At 39.2% G+C, this 14,495-nt stretch overlaps 1 protein-coding gene across 2 annotated transcripts in view; it reads left to right on the forward strand.

Moving 5' to 3' along the window:
• Window positions 1-14,495, forward strand: part of MAGI3 (membrane associated guanylate kinase, WW and PDZ domain containing 3) — a 104,661-nt gene that overhangs the window by 44,894 nt on the left and 45,272 nt on the right. For both annotated transcript variants that reach the window (XM_070745644.1, XM_070745645.1), the window contains exons 7-10: window positions 8,461-8,518; window positions 10,482-10,576; window positions 11,267-11,455; window positions 12,458-13,069. In XM_070745644.1, the coding sequence (XP_070601745.1) occupies window positions 8,461-8,518; window positions 10,482-10,576; window positions 11,267-11,455; window positions 12,458-13,069 (954 nt within the window). The remainder of the gene's footprint in view (window positions 1-8,460; window positions 8,519-10,481; window positions 10,577-11,266; window positions 11,456-12,457; window positions 13,070-14,495) is intronic.

A 14,495-nucleotide genomic window follows, 5' to 3' on the forward strand; every position in this document is an offset into this window, starting at 1 on the left:
GCCACCTCCACACATGCGCATGTATACCTGCGCATGCGCCCGGGTGCAAACATGAGCACAAATAGGATAGCATAGAGCTAGGGTGAATGGACTGAGCCAACTGCAATTCCCACTACCGGTTCAGGCGAACCAGACAGAACCAGCTGAATACCACCTCTGCATTTTCATTATAGTATCTGATTCACATACATTTATCACATCTTTGCAAACTTGTTGCTCTGTCTCAAGCACTCTGATCAATTTTTCCATAGCAAGGATGCTCATAACTTCTTTTATATTTCAAGATCAGTCTGCAGCTGGAGCACCCTGAAAATGCCTCCCAGTACTCTGTTCCAGAAATAGTGGTTCTCTATTTATTCCATTTTAAGACCTTCCATCTGGGTAGTCTGCATTACATGACACCAAACACTTCAGGTTTTTTTTTTATCTCCATAGCATAAGTATTCACATTTGGGTTTGTCATTATTTTGTTTTATTGAATTCTTTTCTTCCTTAGATTTAGAATTCTAAATCTAAGAAAGAAGAGAATTGTCCTCTCAGTTTAGGCATTCCAAAATACAGGGGCTGCAACTGAAAAATAATATATAACATTGCCTGTTCCATCCCCACTTCTGCTCAGAATCACAGAAGCATCAATATATATTGATAGGGTGTGAATATTGTAATACCTGGGTAATGCTGTATTGTACTTGGATAATTACTGGCAACCCAAAAATAAATGCTTTGTGGATCCTCGGAGAGGGGCGGCATACAAATCTAATAAATTGAATTGAATCGAATTGAATTGAATTGGGCATAATGAGTCACTAACTTGTGGGCTACTGCATTTTGAACCAGTAGCAGTTTCCAGATTTTTGAGAGACAACTGTAACTGTAACCCAATTGGGTATAGAGAAGCACATGCCAACCCTTCTTGCTTCCCAGAACTGAAATTTTTTTCATTTTCTTTTATCTGCTCCCACCCCCTAAAAAAGTTCAGTCTGGCAGTATTCAACGGAGTAGCATTATCAAACTTATGTAGTCTCACCTCAGATTGATGGATTGGCTTACCTCTGCGCGGGGATTTTGATTCGTGCGCGGGGTTCGATTTGCGTCTGCGCTAGCGCGCACAGGTTATTAGGAACAATGCAACTGTGCCTTAACTAGATCGCAAGTTACAGGGAAATGTCAGGGAATTTCAAAATGCTTTCCCCTGGACACCCTGAAAGAATATATTGTCTGCATGATTTTGATTTTGTAAATATAGACACATCACAGCATCTGAATATATTTTATTTACAGTGATCCCTCGATTTTCGCGATCTCGATCTTCGCGAAACGCTATATCGCGATTTTTCAGAAAATATTAATTAAAAAATACTCCACTCTTCTCTCTCTCTCTTTCTTCCTCTCTCTCACTCTCTTCCTTCCTTTCTCATCTCTTTTTTTCCTTCTCTCTCTTTCTCTATCTCTCCCCCTCTTGCTCTCCCTCTTTTTCTCACTTTCCCTCTCTTGTGCACCGAGCGGCGGGCAGTCGGGCAGGCAGGCGGCGGACAAGTGAGGCGGCGGACAAGCGGCGGGTGGACAAGCGGCGGGTGGGCAGGCGGCGGACAAGCGGTGGGGGGACAAGCGGCGGGCGGACAAGCGGCGGGCGGACAAGCGGTGGACAAGCGGCAGGCGGGCAGGCAGGCGGCGGACAAGCGGCAGGCAGACAAGCGAGGTGGCGGACAAGCGGCGGGCGGACAAGCGGCGGGCGGGCAGGCAGCGGACAAGCGGCGGGCAGGCGGGCAGGCAGGCGGCAGACAAGCGGCGGGTGGACAATCGGCGGGCGGACAAGCGGCGGGCGGACAGGCGGCGGACAAGCGGCGGGCGGACAAGCGGCGGGCGGACAAGCGGTGGGCGCGGCAGCAGCGAGGAGCCGAAGATCGGGGTTTCCCCTTTGCGTGGGTGGCGGGGAAACCCCGATCTTCGGCTCCTCGCTGCTGCGGCGCTGCCGAGAAGATCAGCTGCTGGGCGGCGGAAGGAACCTTCCCTGGGTCTTCCCAGGTGCGGAAGTAAAAACACCATCTGCGCATGCGCGGCCATAGAAAAAAGGGCAGATGGTGTTTTTACTTCCGCACCACTGTATTGTGAAAAATTGAGTATCGCGAGGGGTCTTGGAACGTAACCCTCGCGATACTCGAGGGATCACTGTATTTATTATTATTTAGATTTGTACGCCGCCCCTCTCCAAGAATTTCATGACTACTTTAGCAAATACTAGTCTGTCGCTTATGTCTTAATTTCAGATTCCTTTATTGTTGACTGTTGACCCTAAAATATAGGATATGTGAATCATGTGCTATAGAATTTAGAATCAAGCTTAGATCTCGCTCATGGGCCCACCCTGGAAACAGAGACGAATTGGCCCACGGTGCCCCGTCATTGGCCCCCCAGGCTAACTTTCCAACAACAACAGCCTCCTGTAGCCCACTGCCAGTGAAAACACAAGCTTGGGGAACTGCGTGACCATTCTGTGAGGTCCATTTTTGCTGGCAGAGGGCTGCAGGAGGCTGTTACAATTGAAAACTGGGCCTGAGGGGCCATGTACACACCCCCGAGTTCCATTTTCACTTGCAGAGGACTACTAATTCATCACGTCCAGGTGTCAGCAGAGAAGAAGGGCGGAGTTTTCAATTCTGCCATAAATCAATATGGAGGTGTCGTTCCGCAGCTCTGAAGTAAGCTTTGTTTTTATGTGTCTTTTAACTGCAGTTTTATTACCCTGAGCTAATGCTGCCTAGCCATAAATCTTAAGATGAAGGAAGGAATGCTTAGGGAATGTTTTTTGTTGGTTTATTATTAAAGACTGAGATAAAAGTGATTGCCTGCCGATGATGACGCAGTTTTGTAACAGAAGAGAGAGAAATAAAGTTGATGTTTTTTGCTTTATAAATATCTGCATTCAGTAAGCCTTTATTCCAATTAACAGAGGCTCTGGTCGGAAACCAGAACAAAAGGTACTCCACAGATCATCTAGTCCAACCTCCTGCACAAGCAGGAGACCCTACATCTGCCTCTACCTAGGATTGAACTCACAAACTCCTGATTGCAAGGGAAGAGGTCCACCCCTAGGCCACACAGGTCTTCCTCCACTGGAGACAATGGATTCCCTCTAGCCCTTTCAGGTCACTACAGATGCCCCCAACATGAATTATGTCAAGCTGGTCACACCCATCCCAGCCATGGCCACCCCAGCTACGCGCCCCTGGCCCTCCCGAGGTCAAACACATTCCTGATGTGGCCCTCAATGAAATTCTGCTTTAGAATAACAAAATAAAATGAAATAAAATATGCAAAAGTTCATTGAAATTTCTTAATTTGCTGCAGATTAAACTGTTTGTTTGTTTGTTTATCTATCTATCTATCTATCTATCTATCTATCTATCTATCTATCTATCTATCTATCTATCTATCTATCTATCTATCTATTAGATTTGTATGCCGCCCCTCTCCGTAGACTCGGGGCGGTTAACAACAATAATGAAACAACATGTAACAAATCTAATATTTAAAATAATTTTAAAAACCCTTATTTAAAAAAAAAAACCAAACATACATGCAAACATACCATACATAAATTGTATAGGCCTAGGGGGAAGGGAATATCTCAGTTCCCCCATGTGGGTTTTAAGAAGCTTACGAAAGGCGAGGAGGGTGGGGGCAATTCTGATCTCTCGGGGGAGTTGGTTCCAGAGGTTCGGGGCTGCCACAGAATAGGCTCTTCCCCTGGGCTCCGCCAAACAACATTGTTTAGTCGATGGGAGCCGGAGAAGGCCAACTCTGTGGGACCTAACTGGTCGCTGGGATTTATGCGGCAGAAGGTGGTCCCGGAGATATTCTGGTCCGATGCCATGAAGGGCTTTATAGGTCAAAACCAACACTTTGAATTGTGACTGGAAACTGATTGGCAACCAATGCAGACTGCAGAGTGGTGATGTGACATGGGCATATTTAGGGAAGCCCATGATTGCTCTCGCAGCTGCATTCTGCACGATCTGAGGTTATTATATGTATCTGTATTTTGATCACAAGTCAGTACATGTAAACATTTATTTAATTATAATATGACTTTTTAAAAATATTATTATATCATTTTCTGAATCCAGAGTGATCTTCTACTCAAAAAAGTGTTCTATGCAGTGAACATTTGCTGTTATAAATGATTATGCAAAATATATTATTTTTGGCATCGAAAGATACACAAATAAATTAATTAATCATGCAGTCCTTTTTTCTCTCAATATGTGTTGAGGCAGATAAGAAACAACTTAGATTCAAGATGAGCCTTATTTCCATACAATTTTTAAGCTTTATATATGATTGGTTGAAATGCTGTTGAATTTGGATTGGTTTATTTGTTTGGTTTTTTTAAAATAATGTGCATTTGCATGAGGTGTAAATGAAGAACTTTGTTTAAATTACTAAATGCATATTTTAATTGATATGTGATTTATTATAAGCATTCTTGGAAGCATAAATAACAAGCATGTCTGCAGGATTTTGCTGCTTTCATCAAAATGACAAAGCAGAACCAGACTGCAGACTCCACCATTTCTGCATCTGCAGTTATTCATTTACTTTCGTCATCCCTTCTTCTTTCTTTACACCACAAGAACAAAGTCACATTGCTTAAATAAAATAATGTCTAGTTATTTTTTATTTTTAATATGGTTCTGAAGCTATAATTTTATGAAAGTTTTATCATCCTTAGTGCTGGTTTGGAAAAACACTACAAATCGAACTATATCTTTTTTCTAAGAATTCTTTATGGATATATCCCAAGTTATTACCAGAAGCTAAATTTGACTTGAGGAACTAATGAAATGTAATAAATCTAGTAAAATGTTTCCAATGTTTTCAATATGCTTGATTGATCCATGGAAGGAATTCTTTTATGCAAAGAAATGAGTAGCACTAATATAATGGATTCAGGCAGTGTCAGTTTCACCATGCAAATTCCACCTTCCAGAATCTTGTCTATTCTGATATTCTTGATCAAGCTGAAATTTTAAAGTAGTCTGTGAAAATGGAGATTCTTCAGCCACATGGTTCCAGTGATGGCGAACCTTTTTTTCTTACTGCGCATGCACAAGTGCCCACACCCATAATCCAATGCCAGGGGAGGGCAAAAACAGCTTTCCCCCCCCACTGATCTCCGTAAGATGCGCACGTGCGCGTGCGCGTGCTCCAAAATACCCCCGCACACCCTTTTCCTCGGTCGCGCGCTTCACATCCCCCTGCCAGCCCGCGGGGGAGGCGGGCGGGGAGGCGCAGGCAGTAGAAGGGAGCTGCGGCCGGCCCTGCCTCTCCATGGTGCCTCCGGCCCCCTCACACTCCTGGCCTCTCGGCCCTGTCCCCCACCCACCCGATCCGCCTCTCTTTCTCCTCCGCTGCAAGAGAGGCGGGGCCGGCGTTCTCCGGAGGCTGGCGAAAGTGATTTACAATGTGGGGCGCGCGGGCCGGTGCGCGCTCTCACCATCTCCCTGCCAGCCCCCCGGAACATTCAAAATAAGAAAACCCTTCGCTCTTACTTTGAATGTTCAAAGTAGATAGGAGATGGGGAGAGCACGCGCCGGCTGCCCCTCGCCCGCCCACCCGATCCCCCTTTGTTTCTCCTCTGCTGCAAGAGAGGCGGGGCAGGCGTTCTCCAGAGGAGAAAGAGAGGCGGAATCGGGCGGGCAGGCAGGGGGCAGCGGGCGCGCGCTCTCCCCATGTCCCTGCCAGCACCCCGGAACATTCAAAATAAGAAAACCCTTTCCTCTTACTTTGAATGTTCAAAGTAGATGGGAGATGGGGAGAGCGTGCGCCGGCTGCCCCCCGCCCGCCCGCCCGAGGTTCTAGGTTCTTTTAATAAAAAAGAAGGGATTTCCCCCTTTATTTATTTATTTACTTACTTACTTACTTACTTACTTACTTACTTACTTACTTACTTACTTATTTATTTATACTTCTATGCTGCCCAGTCCCAAAGGGACTGTCGCTCAGACACTATACTTTTCCGCCCACACCAAAAAAAATTAGAGGGAACATTGTCCCCCACCCCCCTGGAGGCACTCTGCAGGCCGGAGATGGCCTTTTTCCCTATTTCTGGTGGAACTAGTAGGCTCGTGTTTCGTGCCCCTCCAAGACTCCAAAGGCTTCCCTTGAGCCGTGAGAGGGTAAAAAATGCCCTCCCCCACCTCTCAGATGCTCTCTGGAAGCAAAAATTGCCCTCCCAGAGCCTCTGTGAGCCAAAAATCAGGTGGCCGGCACGCATATGCAAGTCTACAGAGTCTACGGTGAGGGGCGGCATACAAATCTAATAAATAAAAAAGTTGGATTTGAGCTTACAGCAACGGCTCATATACCAGCCGATATGGCTCCATGTGTCACCTGTGGCACCCGTGCCTTAGGTTTGCCATCACTGTTCTATGCTGATTTTCCAAGTGTGGCAAGAGAAGAGAAAGATGACAGAGATGGAAACAAGTGAGGGTGGTTCAGTTGTCTCTGAGCCAGACTGGATTGGCACCCACCATAAACACACCAGAGTGTTTTCCCTCTATTATAGCAATGTGGGAATAGAAACAGGAAGTGAAACGTGGTGAACTTTTTGTGTCCCTGATGCTGATTGGTAAGGCTATAATGATCTGGCACAAGAAAAGGCCAGAGCATGCAGTTAGTCAATTGATGAAAATGTTATAATTAAACTGTTTTGAGTGAATAAAGCTATTGAGTGAATAAGGAAGGGGAAGGATAACAAAGCAATGTGACATTATTGAGTCAAGGTTTTTTTTAAAAACCATGGAAATATTTTTTAAAAACTTTCCCAGAACTCTGTTTTATAACCGTTTAGTTTGAACTATCTAAAACAGTTTTATTCTCCTTCATGGGTAGATATGGCATCCAGGAATAGGTTAATTCTCTGATTGGACAGTGTGCATTTCCACTACTTCCACTTATACCTCATGTAATGAGGAAGATCTTAGAGGAGAAAGCAGAGGTCATCTTCATCTACCCTTTCTTGCCTTGCAGGCCGTGGTTTGCTGATCCGCTGAGCCTTTCAGTGTCTCCGCCCTGGAGATTCTCTCAGAGCAAAGTATCTCTCAGTCAGGGCTTGTTGATCCACCCAGACCCTCATTGGCCATAAGGTGATGGCGTTCACAGTTGGCCAATAGAATTGCTCAACTATAGCCAAAGCGTACGAGCTTCAGTTGAGGCAGTGCCAGCACACATCACTGCTCACTCAACTGCTCACTGCTGCCTCAGTAGTATGTCCCTCGAAGAAGTTTGCCCTGCAATGACTTGGTTTTCACCATCCCCATTTGTGTGGCATTATAAAGTCGATGTTTACGCTTCAGCTGAGGCATCATTTGGTAGGAGAGCACTGCAACAAGTTATCAAGGATTAGATCCTCAGAAAAAGTCTAGGCAACCAGTGTCACACATACCACCCGTTTGGACTGCCAGCTTTAGTATGTCCCATTTCTGGATGCTGTATCCACCATGAGGGAGAAGGGGTGTTGTTCTTATCTGATACACCTCTTCTTGGAAAGGTGTCTATATATCTCCAGCCCCATCCAGTATAGTCAATGTCGACTGTTGGCTTCGGTTTGGCAGGAGGAATATGTTTTTAATTGACTATGGCACAACAAAGTCTGTTGCTTCACTTCTTTATTTAAAACTGAAGGATAGAAATAAGGCTGGGATCTGAATAGCTTTGACAGATTCAGTTCAATCAGAAAGAAGATGGAATTAATCATTCCTGGATGCTATCTCCACCTTTCCCAGAAGAGGTGTATCAGTTAAGACCAATTCCTATTTTGTTTCATTTTTGCTTGGAGAAGTGGCTGTATAGTTAGTTCCTACAATTGTAATAGGCTTACAATATTAAGTTGTGATGGTCATAGAGTGGGACACGCTGTGACCGGACCTGTTTATATTATCTTTGTTGTGACAGTTAAGTAAACATTATCATCAAAAAGTGAATGCTGCAGTTGTAAAATGAATGCTGTGCTTACTATCTGAACCCATTGTTTTCTATTAGGTGTTTTTGCTAAACAGTGGAAGCAAACATTGTAAATTGCAGATCGCAGGCAATTGCAGATGTGCCAATTGATGGGTGCCAGATGTCTGTGATAGCATTGGGATGATATTTCTGGCACTATCGGTGACAATAATAAAAAATTGGTTGAAAAGCTTGAAAAGGCCCTGCCAGCATGGCCAAAGGCAACTGAATTGATATTTAAGCTGACTTGTTTCTGAAACAGAGTTTAGTTCAATGAACATTGTTTTTGTTTTTGATTTAGTTGGTTTCCATGTCAACGACATTTAATATATATTTTTTAATTTTACAGTTATTTTATATTTTAAAATTTGTAGTATGTTGTCCTGCATCCCCATGTTATAAGTGGGATTTATTAAAAAAGTAATAAGCTCATCAGTTTTTCTCTTTTAATTACAGAGCTTCCTTATGGCTGGGAAAAAATAGAAGACCCTCAGTATGGAACATACTACGTTGAGTAAGTTTTCTCGCCTAATTGCTGAAAGTCCAGATTAATTGACTAACCAAATTCCTCCCTATCTCCCTTCCTTCCACTTCTTAACTACCCATCACCTTCATAAAGTGGCTCTGATATGTAATATATTTGTTCAGTATACAGTATTGCAGTAGGATAGCAGTTTTATTGTAAAGCATAATTAATTAGCTAATAATTTTTCCTTTTTAAGAAATTGAATGAGTAGATCTATTTTAGAACAGGGGTGTCAAACCCACGGCTTTCAGGCCGGATGCATCACATGCTAGCCCTGCCCCCCCACAGTTTACCAAAGGGGAAACAAGTCCTGACGACAGCATGATGATGCGAGTTTGACTCCCCTGCTTTAGAAGAATAAAGAACAATTTATTAGCTTTCTACTGTAAATGGATTATATAAATTTTAAAAAGGAAATTAAAAAAAACCTTTTTGAGTAACAGCATTTATTAACACTGGCTGTTATAGGGAGTTATATTCACTTAATGACCATGTGATTTATTTAACAACTATTATGATTTCCTTTACAATCATGGCAAAATAAATTGTGATGTGATGTATTATTGCATCACTTCGAGATAGAAGCTCCTGTCCCATTTATGACTACCTGGATGAGAATAATACCAGAAAACTGAGTAGTGTTTAAATAAAATGATAAAGTAGCCACTATTTTTAATGACACATTTTCTTTGCAATATGATAACTCCATTTGAACATTATTAATAATTTTATTATTAAGGCGATTTAGGAATATCTCAAGACATATATGAGAAATGTTTACAATTTTTATCAAAATTTTACATACTTTTTAAAATATGATTTTGGAGTTTTGACGATTTTTTATTACTCTGAATATGTAGAATGATTCAATTTGGAGCAAATGATTTTCTTAGACCAAGTAAATATTCAGAGTAATGTTTTATTATTACTATTTTTAAACATTGTGAATAACAAAAGTAGATACAACAAGATAACTAAGTAATTTAGAAATAAATGACTGATAACCCTAATAAAACTTTTGTTCTTTTATTTGACTTATCAACCTGAGTTCTTGGTTATTGTTTGTAGTCCCACCCAAAAGTCTGATAGACTAAGAAATAAATACTTTATTGCTTTTTAAACTATACTTGATCCAAAATTTTCTTATTCTCCATATAAAAAAATAATGATTTAAGACCCAATCTTTACAATTGATTATCAGATAATTATTCTTGTGATCTTTTATTGTCGCAACAACATAAGAGCATGTAATAGATTCAAACTAAATTTAAACCACTCCAAACTAGACTGCAGAAAATATGACTGCAGCAATAGAGTGATTCACTACCTGACTCTATTGTTTCTTCCCCAAGCCCCAAAATCTTCAACCGTAGATTGTGTAGAGTTGGCCTCTCCCCTTTTCTAAGAGGTCTGTGGGGGGCGTGCATAAGCGCACTATTATGCCTACTGTCCCTGTCCTATTGTCTTCTTTTATCATTACTTTCTATGTTATGTTTATATAAACTCCTATCCTATATTTGATTGATCGATAAATAAATTAATAAATTATAAAAAACATATTAAACAATAGGAAGCTTTTGCAATTTGCCACTCTTCCTAAATTAAGGTTGAATTTAGATTTTGTCCTAAATTCATTCACTTGTTTGAATTGAAATCTCAGTTAGTTGATCATTAGAAATAATTTGATTATTTGCATTCATTTGATTCACTTGATTCTTTGTATTCAAATGGAAGTATGCTATCAGCTTTTTTTCAGATTAATTATGCAAGTATGAATGTGTTAGAAGTTTAGCAATTACTGAAATGAAATTTTGCTGGATTTTTAGTAAGAACCTCTGCTTCTTGGAAAGTTGAAAGAATGGACATCAGTATCAAATAATGCAGAAAAAGGGACCTTTTTCTGTAAATATTTTGTAATTCCATTTGCACTACCATTTTGTGTACTTTGCAGTCACATCAACCAGAAAACTCAATTTGAAAATCCAGTTTTGGAAGCCAAACGGAAAAAACAGCTAGGACAGACTGATGGAGGCTTGTCAAATCTAGGTACAGTTTTCAGTGACTACTTTTAAAACCTGAAATATATTTGTTAAGAATATATACAGTCATCATAATCACCATGGTTTTTATGCTAGCTTTCTGTAAACAATTAGTTAATATTTGTAGCTGATATAGACATGAATCTGAAACAATATAATAATATAATTCCTGACATTTATATTTTTATGATTTTAAAATATTGCTTTTTGTCGCAACTTAGTAACATAAATAATTTTTCATCCTAAGTAGTATAAACAGTATTTTTAAAATGGCAGAGTATATAAAAAAGAAATTTTTAGACTTTTTTCATAGTTAATCAGATAAGGTAAAACATCCCAACTAAGCATCTTTAAGGTGCTTCTCTCTTTGAAAGAAGCAAGAACATAATACTTTTAATGATGAAAATGCATAGATAGGGATGGATTGGTGAGTGGATGGGTGGGAGGATGGATGATGGATGGATGAATGGATGGAAGAAATGAAGACTTTGATATGACCCAGCAGTTGAGTGTTTATAACGAGTAATTGAACAGCAGAACAATATAAACTTATCCATGCTTTATAATTCTAGTCTATGCATCCAGAAAGTTCTTATTTGACATTTCAAAATAGTTTATCACTACAATATTAATTGCCTTATTCTGCATTCTCAGTTTTTTGAATAGAGATGCCTAAAAGCATTTTCTTTGTGTGCAGAACAAGCAAAACCTTTCTTTACTCGAGATCCATCCCAGTTGATAGGGACCCTAATACGAACATCACTGAAGAAAAGTACTATGGGATTTGGATTCACAATAATTGGCGGAGACAGACCAGATGAATTTCTACAGGTGAAAAATGTGTTAAAAGATGGACCTGCTGCACAAGATGGCAAAATTTCATCAGGTAAATAAGGTTTTACAATTTATAGTATAGTTGGATCACAATAGAGTTTGGTATTTTAGATATTCAGGAACAATTCATTTTTTATTTCTCAATTAAAATTCATTTATTTATTACTAAAATTTCTATGGACCGCTCATCTTAAGCTCATAGCTCTGGGCAGCTAGCAATATAGAAGTACAAAAATACAAAGAACAACTATAATAAATACAAAATGCAAAAGTTAAGGCTTCTCATAGAGCATATAGATGATACTTCATTCGTGCCAACAGATGACCTTACCCATTATCTTTATGTAGGTGTTAAATAGGAGGGTAGAGAGTGTTAAAGCCTGATGCATAATATCAGAGATCTAGGTGTATCACAGGGCAACAATTTTTCAATCAAAATACTTCAAAATCTGAGAACCATGACACTTATGGAATTGAAATTTGGCTAATTTTATAAATATAAAAATGATCACAAGACATTTTATAAGATCATACAAAATGTCACAAAACACTTCCTGAAAAGTTTTAAGAACTTTTCAAGTACATTAAAAGCCCTGCCATTGTTGAAAACATTGAGGAATCTGGTATGAAAATACCTCTGAAATGATGACCCATGGGGTCATAGGTTGCAATATATTTGAATAAAATAACTCATATATAATTTAGACTTCAATACATTAGCGCATTAGCCTTATCCTAAAATTTTGTTTTTCACTTAGGAAGTACATAAACATTCCCAAATCCAATGAAAATGAGTATTTACATGTCAGTTCTTAATAATTACAAATTGAGTTCAAGGCAAAATTCAGGGAAAATGGTAGAATGAGTTACAATATATGATCATTATTGTTCTAAATTTTGATTGGGAGATGCCCAAAGTTTGTTGTAAGATGGGTGGTTATATAAATGTTTTAAATAAATAAATAAATGTTAATAATTCTTCACAATGAGTTTACTAGATTTTTTTAAATATATGTAAATATATTTGTGTTAATATTTTATTCATTTTTAATAGGTGATGTCATTGTAGATATAAATGGTACATGTGTCCTTGGCCATACCCATGCTGATGTTGTCCAGATGTTTCAATTAGTTCCCGTCAATCAGTATGTGAATATGACGTTGTGTCGTGGATATCCTCTGCCTGATGAAAGTGAAGACTCTGTTGTAGATATTGTTACAGCCACTCCTGTCTTAAATGGCCAGCCAGTTACAAAAGGAGATACCTGTATACTCAGTCAGGATTTAATCCCAGGAACAGTGGTTTTGGATCACAATAGTAAAACTGGACATATATTAGTCAATGGACGCCTGAATGGTCCTTCAGCAATAGACTTTGGAGAAGAAAGGGCTACAGGGTCTTCTTCAGGATGTTCTCAAACAGAAATTGTCACAATTCCTCTGATCAAGGGACCTAAAGGTTTTGGATTTGCAATAGCTGATAGCCCTGCAGGACAAAAGGTGAAGATGATTTTAGACAGCCAGTGGTGTCATGGACTTCAGAAAGGGGATGTAATTAAAGAGATTTACCATCAGAATGTACAGAATTTAACACACATCCAGGTAGTAGAAGTACTGAAGCAGTTCCCAGTTGGAGCAGAGGTGCCACTGCTTATCCTAAGAGGAGGTATGTAAATGAATTTGCTATAACTTAAAATGCCTTTCAAACACAATGTAGTACTTCTATTTAGTGACATTGACAACAAAATGCAATGATGCCAGAATGATGGCATAGGCACAGTGTTAGAATCATGCAAATTCTGTGATTACTTTTTTTTTGCATCAGAATATCTGATGCATGTATGTATTTGTGGCATTTTGGAATTATGACAAAATGCACATATGATCTTAACTGTGGTTGCCCATATTACTGCTCTTAAATTTGTATTTCTACATCCATGGTAAAAGAAATAATGTAAAAAGCATCTTCCCATCTCTTTTCTATGAATCTCTCAGAAGATGCAGGGAGTGTTTCTAAAGGTCAAGCATCTATACATTTCTCCAAAGGCAAAATTATTTTCCATTTATACCTGATCGGCAAGATTTCCATAGGAACATAAATATGTAAAACTTGTATACCTGAGTGGTGCCATGTAAAGTCCTCACTTGTAGTTTGTTGATTGTCTCTTTGTTTGTCTCCGTCCACTGTTGTTTTATGTATATGGCTTTTTATTGTTATTTTGACTTCTTAATCTCATGTCAGTAAGGGTCTGTTAACCAATGTAAAATATCATATAAGCTTGTTTCCCTTTATGGGCCTGCTATTAATAATGCCTTTATTACATAGAGTTATATACAGTTATATTTGTGATAATTGTATTTTGAAATGGCAGTAGATACTGTTAGCAAAGTTCATTCAGTACAAATTGATTATTGCTGACATGATTAAATTCTACAAATCTACTGCCAAACATTGCTGGGTCTATATGTTGTTGAGGATAATGTAGAAGTCTAACGGTAGAAAGTATTTGCTTTTTATTCAATAAGCCATTTTCATGCATTTTTAAAATATATTTTGCTTTCTAGTTATTTAACATTCTATTTGTACTAAAACTGTGAACTTCTCATGTAATGTAGTACAGTAGCTGTTGTACTCCCCATTTATGATCTTTTGATCTAATTAAAATATAACAATGAATTGGAAAATGCCATGTTATTTATATTTTTATGTTGGTCATAAACTGATTATTCTCATTGTCCTTGGGAAAATACCGGTATGTAAGTTTGCCATTAATTTCAAATACTATCTTGATGCAGATAAATTCATTTTTAAATATTTAGGAAATTGGAAGAATATTAATGGGCCAATTCAAAATAGTGCCTGTCACATCTTAAAATTAAAAGCAATATTCTACACATTGGAAGTGGGGGGGGGGGGGGCTTTTATTGATTTTAATTAGTTTGGGCTTTTAAATGTATTTTTTGCACGGGAACATATGTTAGTGTGTATGTGTGTGTAAAAATTACTGTCCCTTCAAGTGCCATTAAGACATGTTATCACAGATTTATGAGGGAAAACTTCATTGCCAGGTGAGTCCCTCTTGTTTAGAATT

This window comes from Erythrolamprus reginae, chromosome 3, assembly GCF_031021105.1.
Source record: "Erythrolamprus reginae isolate rEryReg1 chromosome 3, rEryReg1.hap1, whole genome shotgun sequence".
NCBI classification, from domain to species: domain Eukaryota; kingdom Metazoa; phylum Chordata; class Lepidosauria; order Squamata; family Dipsadidae; genus Erythrolamprus; species Erythrolamprus reginae.